This window comes from Equus caballus, chromosome 18, assembly GCF_041296265.1.
Source record: "Equus caballus isolate H_3958 breed thoroughbred chromosome 18, TB-T2T, whole genome shotgun sequence".
In the NCBI taxonomy this organism is placed as follows: domain Eukaryota; kingdom Metazoa; phylum Chordata; class Mammalia; order Perissodactyla; family Equidae; genus Equus; species Equus caballus.
Window position 1 is genome coordinate 56752613 of NC_091701.1, and position 14304 is coordinate 56766916.

At 41.3% G+C, this 14304-nt stretch overlaps 1 protein-coding gene and 1 long non-coding RNA gene across 2 annotated transcripts in view; one reads left to right on the top strand and one right to left on the bottom strand.

Annotated features, from left to right (window-relative positions):
* Positions 1-14304, bottom strand: part of PDE11A (phosphodiesterase 11A) — a 388624-nt gene that overhangs the window by 89002 nt on the left and 285318 nt on the right. Inside the window, exons 11-12 of the mRNA XM_014732549.3 lie at positions 3649-3795; positions 3281-3388 (exon numbers count right to left, since the gene is read on the bottom strand). Of these exons, the coding sequence (XP_014588035.2) occupies positions 3281-3388; positions 3649-3795 (255 nt within the window). The remainder of the gene's footprint in view (positions 1-3280; positions 3389-3648; positions 3796-14304) is intronic.
* LOC138918673 (uncharacterized) lies at positions 1221-11222 on the top strand. Its single transcript, XR_011428285.1, has 2 exons — positions 1221-1379; positions 3685-11222. It is a non-coding gene; the product is annotated as an uncharacterized lncRNA (long non-coding RNA).

The window sequence follows — 14304 nt, forward strand, 5'->3', positions numbered from 1 at the left end:
ATTTCTAAAGGAACAAAACTGCTTTGTTACCTAGACATGAGGTTGACTACTTTTACAAAACACAATTCCCAGTCAATACATTTATTTTCCGCGTTTGAAATGATTTTAGGGTTAAAGGTTAGGAAGCTAGTGCACATATTTATAATTTGCTTGTCTTGTTGCACATGGTTTCATAATTTGCTCAGCAATGACACACAGCTATGCATCTTCCCATTCCTGGAGACAATGGGCTCGGAAAAATACACACCCACAGATGTAAGGTCACACGAAGAGTGCCTGCCGTATTATCCTGCTAACAGCTCCTGGACCGAGGAGGCAGGCATAATAATTTCGGCCTGAGAGGAGGGGCTCTTTTCGGACACACTGACTTTGTTGGTGTCTCTGTTAATAAAGAAGCGTGGGGTGTGTGCCTCAGTATCTCCTGTCTTAGAAGAAAAGAAGCACTTTCAGGGAAGGTTAGGAGATTTTCTCCACACGCTTCTTTCCTGGCAACTGGTTGGGAAACTTTGCCTTGGAGCGCCATCTGGAGGAAAATTCAGCGCACATGCGCCATGCTTTCTTGGCTTTGTGACAGGCTGAATCCAGGGGTTGGTGAATGGCGATTTTTTTTCAGATTAATAGAGAATTTTGGTGCTAACTCAACACATGGATATGGAATATGAGATCACTGGAATGTAAATAGAATCACTGATGAAAACAAAACAGGGAAAGACCCTAATGTCTTCTGGAGTGCTTGAAACATTAGTGCCCATTCACAGAGAGAAGTGGGTTATCATTTTGCCATAGGCTGAGGTATCCCAGAAACTAGAATTGATAAGTGAATTAAACTCATTGTTATCTTCACTGATCAAATAACTTTTATCACAATAATTATTTTCTTAGTTAAAAAAGTCTGAGTAATCAGTTTGTCCATGGTCAAGTTGGAGAAGAGACTGCTTGTGTTAGGCACAAACAAAAGCTGACATTTTCAACCTATTGTAACCCTTAGTCAAGTTCAGCAAAATTTAATGAGCCAAAAATAATATCTTTTCCAGATGTGACTACTCAATTCAATGTTAAGGAGAAAAAAATAACATTCACCAATGTATTCTTTCCAAAGGCATGTTTTCATTTTGCAAACCCGTCCCCCACCAAGAAAACTTTACCAGCAAATTCTCCAATTTTCGCAATAGCATTAATACAAAAACAAATCCAAACCTTCTCAAACAGTGATACTCTTCAATGTTGCTGAGCAGACTTACGAAAACAACCATACCCATGAAACATGCGGGTGGCATGAGTATCCCCATTGTGGAGACATAGTTTGAGAGTTCTGCTTTCTTCCATGTCTTGAAAAGGATCAAGATTGTATTATGGAAACATTTACTGAAGAACACTGGGTATGTGCTTCCTTTTACTCTTGTGTCCACCCTGATGCTGCTGCTCTTGCCAGCTTCCCCCATCCCAGCTATTTTAACACTTGTCATGAAAGTCTGTTTCTGTCTTTGACATTTAACTCACAATGTCATGGTGATTCCTCTTTCCTTTGTTGAACAAGGTTCCTACTTACTTATTTTAGCAATTCATCGCAAATCCATAGGTTCTCCAAAATAATAGGTTAATAATTTCTTTACTGAATGGCCTCTGTGAGCCAGACACATGAACTCTGCACAGAGAAAATTATTCCTAGTCTGCTGAGGTCTGATGGAAAAGCAAAATGAAAGTGATGATTTTTTTTTCAAGCAACATTGGCACTTGGACAATTAAGCCTCATAGTTCAAAGCATCTTCCTTCCTCACTTGACTGGCTGACTGCTTTCATGGTGTATGCAACAGGACAGGGCCACTCCAGTTTTTCCAGGCCAGTCTGCTTGCTCCTTAAGCAGTTGAGGACCCCCCAAAAACCAAGATCCTGAGAATAAAAGTGAAGATATTTTGGTTCTATCTTCTTATGCTATATGCACATTTGAGTTCAAGTCAATCCAGCATGCATTTGTTGAAAACCTGCCAAGTGTGTGATAGGCTGCAAGGTGCTGGTGAGGCTTTCAATAAATGATGTTGAGCAAATAAGTGGATGTTATTGAAAGAATAAGAAATTATTTCTTCAGCCTCAAGCAGTTTACTCTATAGGAGAATGAGAGATCTGTAACTTAAAATACACAGCAGAAAGAAAGACACGTTGTACTAGACATGGTGCAGAGAAAGAAGCAATTATTGATGCCTGGGGAGAAAGCAGAAGACTTTGTGGGAAAATTGACATTAGACCAACCCTTAATCCTTAATCCTTAAAGGATGAGTAAAATTTTAATAGGCAGAGCATTTCATGAAGGAGTAGAATAGTCTTCGTTCACTTGGAACAAAGGAAAACGTGTCATTTGGAGTTCTCTATTTCGGGTTTAAATTTTAGTCTGGGTGTAAAGATGTAAGGTATTTAGATTTATGTTCTGAGCATCCAAGACTTATGTTCTCTTTTTTTGTAATGTAAATATGTTTATACACACACACACACGTATGTATACATATGTAGGTATATATAACCACGAGGCCAAAGTAACCAATATATTTAAGCCAGAAAACATTTTACTTGATGATAGTTTAACAGTGTAAGTGAAAATAAGGCCAAAACAAGCCTTATTTCCTGCCAGCAAAATGGAGAAGAATAGAGGATTTTGTTTCAATCTTTGCCATAAATGTTTGCTTTCAGATTAAATTCCAAGGCTTACCTCTGGCCAGCTGCCATAGCTATCTCCAAAAAGCAGACTGGCCACCCTCACTGGGTGACAGCCCCAGGGCAGATATTTTAAGCCTAGCGTGCCCCTAAACCCTGAGAGCATTCGCTCCCACTCCTTCCTTCCCTGGCCACCCCGGGCATTTTCCCAGATAAGCATTCTCGCAGGATTTCTGTGTCCCTGTAGGTAGTGTTCACACAGTCCTACTTTGGCTTTCCACCAGCCTAGAGAGTCTTATCTAGTAATCTCTTTGTTCTGTCACTCATTCCCATGTCCTCTGTGAAAAGATTACTTTGAAAATCTAAGCATTTCTTTTGTAAAAAGAACCAGTTTCCCGAGATAAAACATTGAAAAGAGGCTGACGCAATCATTCCAAGACTACACCTGTTTCAGAGTGTCGGTGATTTAAAGCTCAGAAATTGTCGTGAAATATATGCTCCCATAGCCAGGGCAGGTAAGTTCCAGCGTAAGATAAAGCACACGGCAACTTGTCAGAGAAACGGAACGTGAAGGACAAGGCCCATAGGTGCACACGAGTGACAGACGACCTTCCGCGTCACTGAGCATACGTACAGTTAACAGCGCAAACATCAGTTGGCACACGTTGAAGGCGTGTCTCCAGTTGTGGTACAGGACCATTCGATAATTTTTCCTCACTGTCAAAAGCCACCTACACAGTGTCTGAAATGGGAAGAGAAAGGTTGTGTCAGGCAGTATATGTGTCTCCAGTGGCCCATTATCAAAACAATGCCTTCTGTCCTAGTAACCATCAATGATCAAAGTCCTTCCCCAAACCTCTCATATGATTCTCATGGTAATCCCATGAGGTGTGCAGGGAAAGAATTATCATCTCCAATTTGTATTTGGGAAACCTGAGGCTCAGAGTGGCTACCACATTGTCCAGATGCACTCCTGGGATCACCCAACACAGAACATCTTACCTCATAATCAATTTTAAATTTCTGTACCATCCCCAGCTCCATGAACATCCGAAGAGCAGCTGTGATCATGGCGTCAACATCGAGAGAAAAGTCATCAAAATGTATGTCATCAATGGCAAGTTCTGACACCAGAGGGATGTTGGCTGCCTACAAAAGGGGAAGATATAAGTCAAGCCAAGTTCACCTGCTTTTCCAAACCCCTCATCTTGCCCTCCTTTCCTGCTTATCAGATGTGCCACATAAATCAGACCTGACCTGCACTTACACTCTGATACAGCTAAACTCTGAGCTGGAAACGTCTTTTGTTTCTGAACTGCAAATGCCCCAAGCAAATGAAGGGGGGTGGGGGAGGGAAGCTAATCTGAAGAAAAAATATATACACTGGATCTAGTCTGCAGAATTTAGAATACAAAGCTGTCTAGTTTACTGAAACTGCAGTCATACAATATATTCTGATGCATATTACAGAGCACTAAATGCAAGAAACATCTGGGCAGCCAGCAGCTGTGAATTTTAATTGCTGCTATTCAGGAGAAGGACATGGGAATACACCACTTTGCCTTGATTCTTGTATCCTTATATCCTGTAGCTGTGCATGTGCTCTTTGTTACACACATGTTCTGTATATTCAGAAGGATGGAAAAAATCAGACAGCACATCTCTGGTGCAAAATAGTTTTCTTAATAAAATAGAGATGTTTGGAGGGTTAGCATAAGCATATGTTTCATTGAAGGAATAACTTTGCAATATCGTTTAGCTTCATTCTATATAAACATCACAACGTAATTACAACCCTGGTCATAGTCAGGGTTTTAAAAACACTCATGTTAGGCAGCTGTCAATCAGTTGCCTTAAACTTAACTCAAAAGGAAGAAAAAATCTTTGGGAATCATTTTTCTTTATGCTGATTGGGTTTACTATGTCCTTTGGGCCACTCTTGGTAAGGGAATCTTTTCTATGTTTTCAGGTTATCAGGGACATTCTGTATTCATATTTTTAGCCTAGTCACTGGGTGTATATTCCCAGGGAGTAATTTATACCCTGAAACTCCTTTGGCTGAGCAATGAAATCCAACTCTGGTCACTCTAAGCATTCTGGAAACCATATAATCAATCCTTCCTTCCCAACTCCATGCTCCTCCATGGGAGTTTACACCTCTCGGCTAAAATCTAAACACTGGTTATTCCCCACAACATAGAAGAACATGATCAAATATATAAATACAGTACAGTATTGTTAACTATATATACACTGTTGTTTAATAGATATCTGGAACTTTTTCATTTTGCGTAACTGAAACTCTGTACCCAATGAGCAACTCCCCATTTCCCCCTCCCCTAGGCCCTGGCAACCACCATTCTCCCTTGTGTTTCTACGAGTTTGACTACTTAGATACCTCGTGTAAGTGGAATCATGCAGTACAGTGTTTGTCTTTTCGTGATTGGCTTATTTCGCTTAGCATAATGTCTTCAAGCTTCATTCACATTGCACCATATGACAGTATTTCCTCTTTTTTAAGGCTGACTAATATTCCATTGTATGTATATACTATATTTTCTTTATCCATTCATCCACTGATGGTTTAGTCTCTTTCTTAATCAGCTTGTCTTTCAATAAATCACTTTACTATATTAGAGGATTTAGAGGTAGCAGAGGTTTTCCCCAGCTGTGTGGTAATCTTTGTTTTTCAGCTCCTGTTTAAAAGTAGGGCTCTAAAGCTTCTATTAGAGCTTCTGGGGGCTTATCTGTAGGAGGAGCTGATTGACCTGTTTCCTTGGGGAAGACACCAAATGTTCGTATCTTCAGGTCTTCCCTCTTCTGCTACTCAGATTCCACAGAGAAGAATCTTCTGGGTGGAGCGTGGCTGGGAAGGGGGTTGGAGGAGGAGCGTCAGCATTGGTCTATAACTCTTCATTCAATCTCCCTGCTTTCAGCCTTACTCCTACCCTCCAGCTCTGCAATGCTGTCCCTCTGACCCAAAGACCTGCTGTTATACCCTCTTCAGAGCATAAGCCTCCAGTCTTTACAGAGTGAGGAGTGGAACAAAGGATCTAGAGATCTAATTGCTTCCTTGATTTGCTGTTTTCCTGCTTATAGCCCCACCTTCATCCCCACTTCCAAAGGTATTTAATTTGTCAATTCCTGAGCTATTTAGGGGGAGGGGTCTGTGGTATAAATCTGTTTGCCTCTCAGCTTTTCCCATTGCTAGCTCATTTTGGCTTTCTTGGGTTTGCTAAATTATTTAATATTCACCCATCTATATTCTAGCTTTCAAAATTTTGTCAAGTCCTCTCCCAATTTCTTTGCCTTTGAGAATTTAGGCCTTAAAAAATATATCCCTTTATTGTTGTTTTAATGGAGTTTGGGGAAGGAACAAAAGAAAATGAGTGTGTTTACTATCTTTATCCAAAAATCATTGAAATTATCTTTATTAAACTATACCTTAAGTGATCAGCTTGGAGAACTCAGAGGTAAGCCAGCCTTTGGTCTGTAGTCCCTTTGTTTCTATGTGCATGTGCCTCACTACAACTGTGCAGACCTCTTTCTCTTGTTCTGTACCCTCGTGTGTTCACTTGTGTCAATCCTTACCTCGCTATTAGGCTGTAACAATCTTAGAGGCAGATGCCATGTTTCTTTCCCTTAGAGAAACCCTAGAACCACTCTCTACTTCCATCACACGTTTCAGGGCTTTGCATACAAAGAAGCCCCGTACTTAGAATGTTCTGTGTTTGTTGTAATTTGTTAAAATTCAAACTCAAATACAACTGGAAAACCACTTCCCAAGAGGGTAGAAGCTCTGTCCCAAAAGACACAAGTCTTTCTGGTTTTAGGCGGGGAGTTCGGTTCTGAATTGGTGCTGGAGACTGCCTTGCTGTTCTCCAGGTGGCCCTTGTCTTGTAGATTATTAATAGTGTATTCCCTGATGCCATTATAAATCCTCTACCCTTCAAAGGCACTAAATTCACTTAATTATCTTAAAAATTAAAGAATATAGGCATTTTTTCATTATGAAATGTTAATGGAAAGGAAATAAGAACATTAGGTTGAAAAATGTAGGATGACCTCTGGTTCACCAAGACCCATCCTTATTGACCTTGTCTTTTTTTCCCTAATAGGTTGATTGATCCACAGTTAAATCATCCCAGTCTGTAGATCACCCTGAGCCCTGTCGTAAACCCTTGCTGGCACTTGTAGATGCAGAGAAAGTCCCAAGCCTTTCAGGAATGACCATTTTCAGCTATTTTGAGAAGTATGGATAGTTTTCATCCACATTCCTGGGTTCAAGAGCAGTTTCTGGAGAAAATTACGAAGACTAAAAAGTAGTGCGTGTCCTCTCAGGTGTGCACAGAGATCTAGTCTGAAAAGGATGTGGGAAGAGCCTTCTGTTGCCAAATTTCCTTGTTATAGAGACACATCCCCATCTCTTCTGATAAGAAGAGAAGGAGACCACATCTTCCAAACCTATAATTACTCTAGCCATAGGATATTAACAAAACAAATCAAAGTCAATTTCTCTAAGTGTCAGTCTTCAACTTTTAAATATTTATAAGGCACCATATCCCTAAATCAAAGAAGAGTGCTACAATCCAAAATAACTACTGAATTAATAGCCAGGAAATAACATTTGGATAAAAGAACCATTTACTTTACTGCAGCAATAAATGAAAACACAGAATTATGAGTCCTGCAGCTAATTTGAATAATGTTCAAGAAGTAGGACTCTAGCAGGCTGGGAGTACCTGATATCCTTTGACCATTCCTCTTCTTTGTTTGGGTCTTAATAGTTAAGTGGTTATCAAAGGGAGTCATAAAACTGCCTCCTCTAAAATTGAAAAGGTAGCTTTACAAAGAGGCCGTAAAATGTTAAAATACAATCCTGGATCCCTTGACACATGAATATTACCTTTTGTGATGCTCAGAAAAATGGGAAGGAGCAACAAAGTGGGTGGTGGTCTAGCCCTAGCAATTCAAAGGAGAACTGACTTGTTGCCAACCCAGCCCACATACCCCTCTGGACAAAAGCAGAAGCCGGGGACTTTAGGATTCTGGGATTAATGAAGACAGGAGACTGGGATGTGGTGATGCCCAAGGACTGCCAAGTTCTTTGTTTTGCTAGCACTGTTCTAGCACTTACTACACGCCAGGCACTGTTCTAGCACTCTATGCATAGTAACTCATTTGATCTTCATGAGGACCCTTAGAGGGAGGGAATATTTTTAATTCCATGTTACAGATGAGGTAACTGAAACAGATGATGGGCAATTTGTTCAAATTTGCATAGTTTTGATTGGTAGAGGTGGATTTGAACCTGGGGAGTCTGGTTCTAGAGACTGTCTCCTAACCAATACACTGCCTCTAAAAATAGGCCACTGTCAAGCCAAAGGGTTCTCCATTCTTGCATTATGCAAACTAACCTGGGTGCACCATGGGCAATGTTTGGGATTGAGATCCAGATGACTGGCCTACCAATCCATTTTTACGATGAGCAGCCTGGATCCATTTGATGGGACAACGCTTGGTCTTTACTTACATGAATCCATTTGGGGAAGTCTCTAAACTCACAGCTGATCTTGGAATAAGCCCCAGTTGTTAGCTTTGTTGTGATTAGAGCAAACACAGAATCAGTTGAGTACTCCCAAGACCGTCCTGTAAAAGTAACTCGTCCTCTGAGGGAGCAGAGGCAGGCTTCAGGCAGATGATGTTAGCTCAGACTGGCCCGCAGAGCATTCATGGCACTCTAACACCACCCTTGGCCAGGAAGGGAACTTGGTAAAATAATGGAAGCAGCAAACAGGTGACATGGTGGGGTGGGGAGCAGGGAGATAAGGGATCCTTCTGTCTAAATGGGATTCTGGGAAGCCTTCTCAGGACATTTGAGACACAGCTGAGAAATGCTTAAAATACACACATGCATTCAGGCTTTAGAGGGACTAGTAGTACTAGAAGTAACTAGTAGTTTAGATAGCATCCAGTCACATTTCCAGTGGTGAAGAGTGAAATTTTTACTAATTTCTATTCTTGCTCAGGAAAGGAGGACACAGTTTCTCATGAATCCCAGTACTACGTTGCTTACCTATAACAACTTCTGAATGGGGAAAGCTGGGATATTTAGGTGCCTACAGGTTCATCCACAACATGGGAAACTCGTGGGGAAAGATCCAGAATTCCAAGGAGAGAGAGCAATAACGCTCTAGTAGTGCCCTCTCAGCTGAGCAAGAAGCTGCTGGCCCAGCACATTTGCAGGCTGCACCAGCTTGCTCACCTTCACCAGCTCAAAACACCACCAGAAGCTACAAAGGGCCGTGAAGCCACTTGGTGGCATGTGCAGCAGTGATGTGAAGATCTGAGTCCAGTGTTCCTGGGGCCAGGCAAACAACAATGAGATCATCAAACTCTGCAGCTCAGGGACTAAATTTACATACAAAAGTAGTAAAATTTAGAACATAAGAGTAAATCTAAATGTCCAAGAATTGCCAAGAAATATTTTTAAAAGATGAATTATAAGGCCTTATCCTCTCTCATATTAAGATATATAATAAACACAGTATATGTTTATATGTTACAAGATAGACTTTATCCTTTTAACTCAGCCTAACCCATTTTTTGTCGTGTCACTCCCTCTTTGAATACGTTTAAGGGTTCAATGCGGCCTGCTAAATGACGTAAAATTCCTTCGCTTGGCATTTGAGGCTCGCCATAAACTGGCTTCACAACGCCCACCCACCAGATCATCTTCCAGTCTTCTACTGAAGCATCAGGCTGGGAAATTCATTATCCGTATTCTCGTCTTTCCCTCTACAGCTTCAGATTATTCTACCCACTAGCCATGGGGTTTGACTTCTTCCTTACTCTGTGCCAACTGAAATTCAAACCCCATCTTCTTTATAAGTTCATTTCCATTCATTCATTTCTATCTTATCCTGCAGTGACCTTTTTCTTCTCTGTAGTTGTATAAATCACTGTAATATTTAGTCACTTTATACCCTAGAGTTTTCAAGCCTACCCATTAGAGCGGGAATTAGGTCCCTGAATCATGAATGCAGATTGGCTTGCTTGTGTTTATGTGTGATTTGGGGGCGGGGTCCACAGCTTTCTTCTGACTCCTCCGAAGTTTACCACAGGTTCTGTAGCTTGACAGACTCCCCAGGTGATCCTTATGTACACTCAAGTTTGGGAAGTACTTCCCCAGGGGCTGCGTGCTCCTAGGATCTTGGTACCTGTGAATACCTAAGCTTCACTTGGATAGTGGCAAAACCTCCCATTATAATGGCTAACCAACTCAAAGGGCATTTTATATGTTTGTCTTTTTTAAGTGCATAAAAGCAAAGAAGATTAGCAGTCAATGATCACTATATTGAAAAAGAGAGGGAAGTTTAAAGAAATATAAACTCCTAGGTACAACATGCCCCCTTCCTTAGTAACCTTTAATTATTCTCAATTATTGCTTAATTCATTTTGTTTTTGAGGCTTGAGTAGACCTGTTACTTTGAATCTCCTTTTTTTTTGAGGAAGATCAGCCCTGAGCTAACATCTGCCACCAATCCTCCTCTTTTTGCCGAGGAAGACTGGCCCTGAGCTAACATTGGTGCCCATCTTCCTCCACTTTGTATGTGGGACGCCTACCTCAGCATGGCCTGCCAAGTGGTGCCATGTCCTCACCCAGGATCTGAACCGCGAACCCTGGGCCGCTGAAGCGGAACGTGCGTGCACTTAACCGCCGCGCCACCGGGCTGGCCCTACTTTGAATCTCCTAATATGAGAATGAAACTTCTATCATCTCTTCACATGTGATTTTCAGAAATTTCACCAGAAGTTAAAGATCTTACGGCCTTTCCTTTATTTTTGTTTGAGCTCTTGTAGTGAAACAATCTTATCCATAACTGTTTCCTATTAATTTCAGAAACTGTCTTTGTTATCTTTCATGCAGCAACATAAACCTCATGGGTAGGCATGGTTCCCACATATTTTTCTTGTCACGGTGAAAACCAAGAAAAAGAAACATCATAGAGACTGTTCCCTTTCGAAGCAGAGAAACTTTCTCCCATGTGACTGTCTTTTCAACCCTGGCTCTTTGCTATTTCTAGTCTGTTCTCAGTATTTATGTTTATCAATGAAACAGTTCTCCTTAGCAGCACTGAAGCTTAAAATGCTGTATTTCAACAGAAACAGGTCATTTTAAAAGAGACTTTTCTTTTGTTCAGGATATAATATTTAAAATAAGGTTGAAAACAATTTCAAGTGTTTCTTCTTAAACACCTGCATATATCCCATATCAGTTGATATAATATTTGTGTACATATTTCCATATTTTCTGTCGTTTATGAAAGAAGATTGTTTAAAAGTAAGCTCATAAGATTAATCCATGTTGCATTGTGTACATTACAGTGATCTTAAAGGCAGTGTGGAAGGTGAAAGAGAATCAGCAGTAAGAGCTGAGGATGTGTCATATCTTTAATTTAAAATGGCCATTCACCAAGCCCAAGTGAGGTGGGCACTCTGAAGTAATTTTTCTTTTAAAAAATGTTTCTGTTATAAAAGTTTACTGCTTTCTTATTAAAGTTTAGTTAATATGGTATATCAAAGTGTTGTTTTGTTGTTGCTGGTGATAGTGGTATATACATAACCTGCTCTGTTTCAAAAAATGTTTAATGTGGATTTCAAAGATCTATACAATAACAGAGAATACAAGAAATTAAAAATAGGCCAGGAAGACAAATCAAAGGGAAACTAAGGATAAGAATGTAAAACATGATCAGAAGTGAAGTTACTAGACAAAATGCATACCATAGCATCAATACTTTTGTAGGATAGCCAGAAATTTGTCTGTAACCTTCCTGTCAACCACTACAAAGAGAGTCTGATGTCAGATGATTTGCAGTGTTCATAAGATTAAAAAACACACAAACACACACCAAAAAAAGGGGCTAAAGAAACCCATAGAGGCACAGCTATGCTTGATGGAGTCAAGAGAGAAATGTCTCTTGTGTTTTTCAGGGAAAAATTTCTCAAGCCAGTGATTCTCAGTGTGGACCCCAGACCACGGGCATAATCACCTGGGAGCTTGTTAGAAATGCAAATTCTGAATTAGGAACTCTAGTTCTAGCCCTCCAGGTGATTCTGATGCCCCCTAAAGTTTGAGAACCATCATCCTAAAGATTATCCTGGCAATAAGCACAGAGGAGAATCACTCAGAGGAGGGACGGCTTTGGGTGGTGTGCAGATTTGAGGGGGCGGAAGGCAGAACGTGGGGCTTCTCCAAGGAAGTGAAACCCACTGACTGATGAGGGTTCACTGTGCAGCTCTTTTGACTTTTTTCTGTGTTTGAAATTTTTCATAGTGAAATGTTGGGAAAAAATAATTCACTGCCAATAAGTGACGAAACACCAAACTAACAATACTATCCTCCAAGAAAAAGGTTTGAAGCTATCAGGGATTTGTGCCCTGATGTTACTAAGGAGTGTGGTTGAAATTCTTCTGGTAATTGTTTTCTCTTGAAGCTCTTTATTAAATTTACCTTGTAGTTGCCTAGAACACTCTTCACAACAGATCTGGGCTCTAATCCTACCTCTGACGCCTACCCGCTAAGTGGCCACGGGCAAGAAGCTGGAGGAAGACTTGGACTGAGCATTCTTGTGTAGACAGTAATAAAACTACGTTGCATGGCTGTTGTAAGGAGTAAATGAAATAATGCACAAAAAGAGTTTGGCACAGTGCTTAGAAACAGGAAACACTAAACAATAGTGATGGTTATGATTATGGTCATTGTTGGCATGTTGTTATGCTCATTATTATTTTTCTACTGATAGCCTCAAAGAAGGAAAAGGTGAAAACAGGTGATTTCAGTGACTAGACCCTAAGGAATCAACTCTACCTGCTCACTTAGGAGACCTCTAAATTTAATTCAACACAGGTGTGCTGCATGCCTAACTCTACAGCAAGCATGGCGCTGTGTTACAGGTACATTTGTGAAATCACTGTGGTCCCTCTGTTCACAGTCTCTCAGGGGACACAAAGAAGTAAACAGACAATTACAATACAGGGTGGGAAGTGCTGTGATGGAGGAAATACAGGGCACTGTCGGAACTGGGGAGAGTTTGATGAAATACATCTAGCTTTGTGTCCCTGCCTTAATTCTATTTTTTGAGGAAGATTAGCCCTGAGCTAACATCTGCTGTCAATCTTACTCCTTTTGCTGAGGAAGACTGGCCCTGAGCTAGCATTCATGCCCATCTTCCTCTACTTTTTTATATGTGGGATGCCTGCTACAGCATGGCTTGACAACGGTGTGTAGGTCTGCACCCAGGTTCCAAACTGGCAAACCCCTGGCCACTGAAGTGGAACATGCAAACTTAACCACTGCACCACAGGGCCGGTCCCCTGCCTTAATTCTAAATCATCATTGAATTTCAGCTTTGTGAGGTATATTTAGAATAACTTGAAAAGTTCACAAATAGTTACTGTGATCAAAAGTTTCTCAAGGTCATAGACTTTGTATTGGAACTTAAGAAAAGATGTGGACTCCATTCCTGAGATGCTCATGGTCTACTCAAGGAGAAGGAAGAGTCAACAGAATGATTATTGAAAAAATAAAGGCATAAAGTTCAGAGGCAACAAGAGGAAGGAGTATGTGGGAAGCCAAGAAAACAGTGGAGGAGGATCATCTGATGTGGGCATTGAAGGATGAATACAAGTTCGCCAGGGGAATTAGGAAACATGTTCTATTCCAAGCAGGGAGAATAGCATGGGCAGAGTTGAGTTCCCATCTCACCTGAAGATGGAACAATACCATGAGGCACAGACCTACAAGGCCCCAGAAATGATGAAAAGGCTGCTTGATCAAGACTTGCTCTAACTGGCCTTTAGAGCCCGTGAGGCATCAGTTTCACCAAGCACCCATCAGTGGCCTCGGACCATAGCTCAGGAGCCTGTCTTGCCTGTGATTCCAGGACTGACTTCCTTTCACTATCTGTGCCAGCCTCTCCCTTTCCCCTGGCAGTGACCAGTCCCTGTCCTGTGTAGTCAGGACTCCCAGAACCTCCCCTTTGAAGCTCTGATTACAGTTTTTCTTGTGGCTGGTGATAGATATATGGACTCTTTTCATCTGGAAGAGCAATCGCCATTGTTTCCTTTTCCCTTCCTTTGGTACAATCAGCAGCAAACCCTTTCCCTCCTCTTCTGGGAGAATTTGAAGATCAAGCAGCCCTTTGTGTCCTATAGGAAAAGGAACTTGTTTTTGATTGAGTAGGGCTCTGAGTCAATGAGCCATCAGGATCTACTTTGAAAGAACCAAATAAGGAGAGAGTGTGCTCCTGGGAGAGATAAGAGAAGGGGGAGGAGGAATGTCCTCACTTCATAGAGGTCAGAGAACGGGGTAAGAGAGGAAGGAGAGAGCCCCTGGCAGCATGGCAGCTGATCCTGGTGCACTTACCTAGGAGGCAGGTGCACCTAACAAAGGATCTAGCAAAGGACCACCACGCAGGCATTATTTGAACTCCCATGAGCCATATGGTAGTTGAATCAGGACCCATGGACTGTCTCGTCTTTGCTCAAGTGGACAACTTCCACTGCTTGCACTCAGGGACTGACCAGCTACTCCTCCCATGGGAGACTGGTGAAGACTTTAGCTCATCAGTGTCCAGCACCTCATCCATTGAC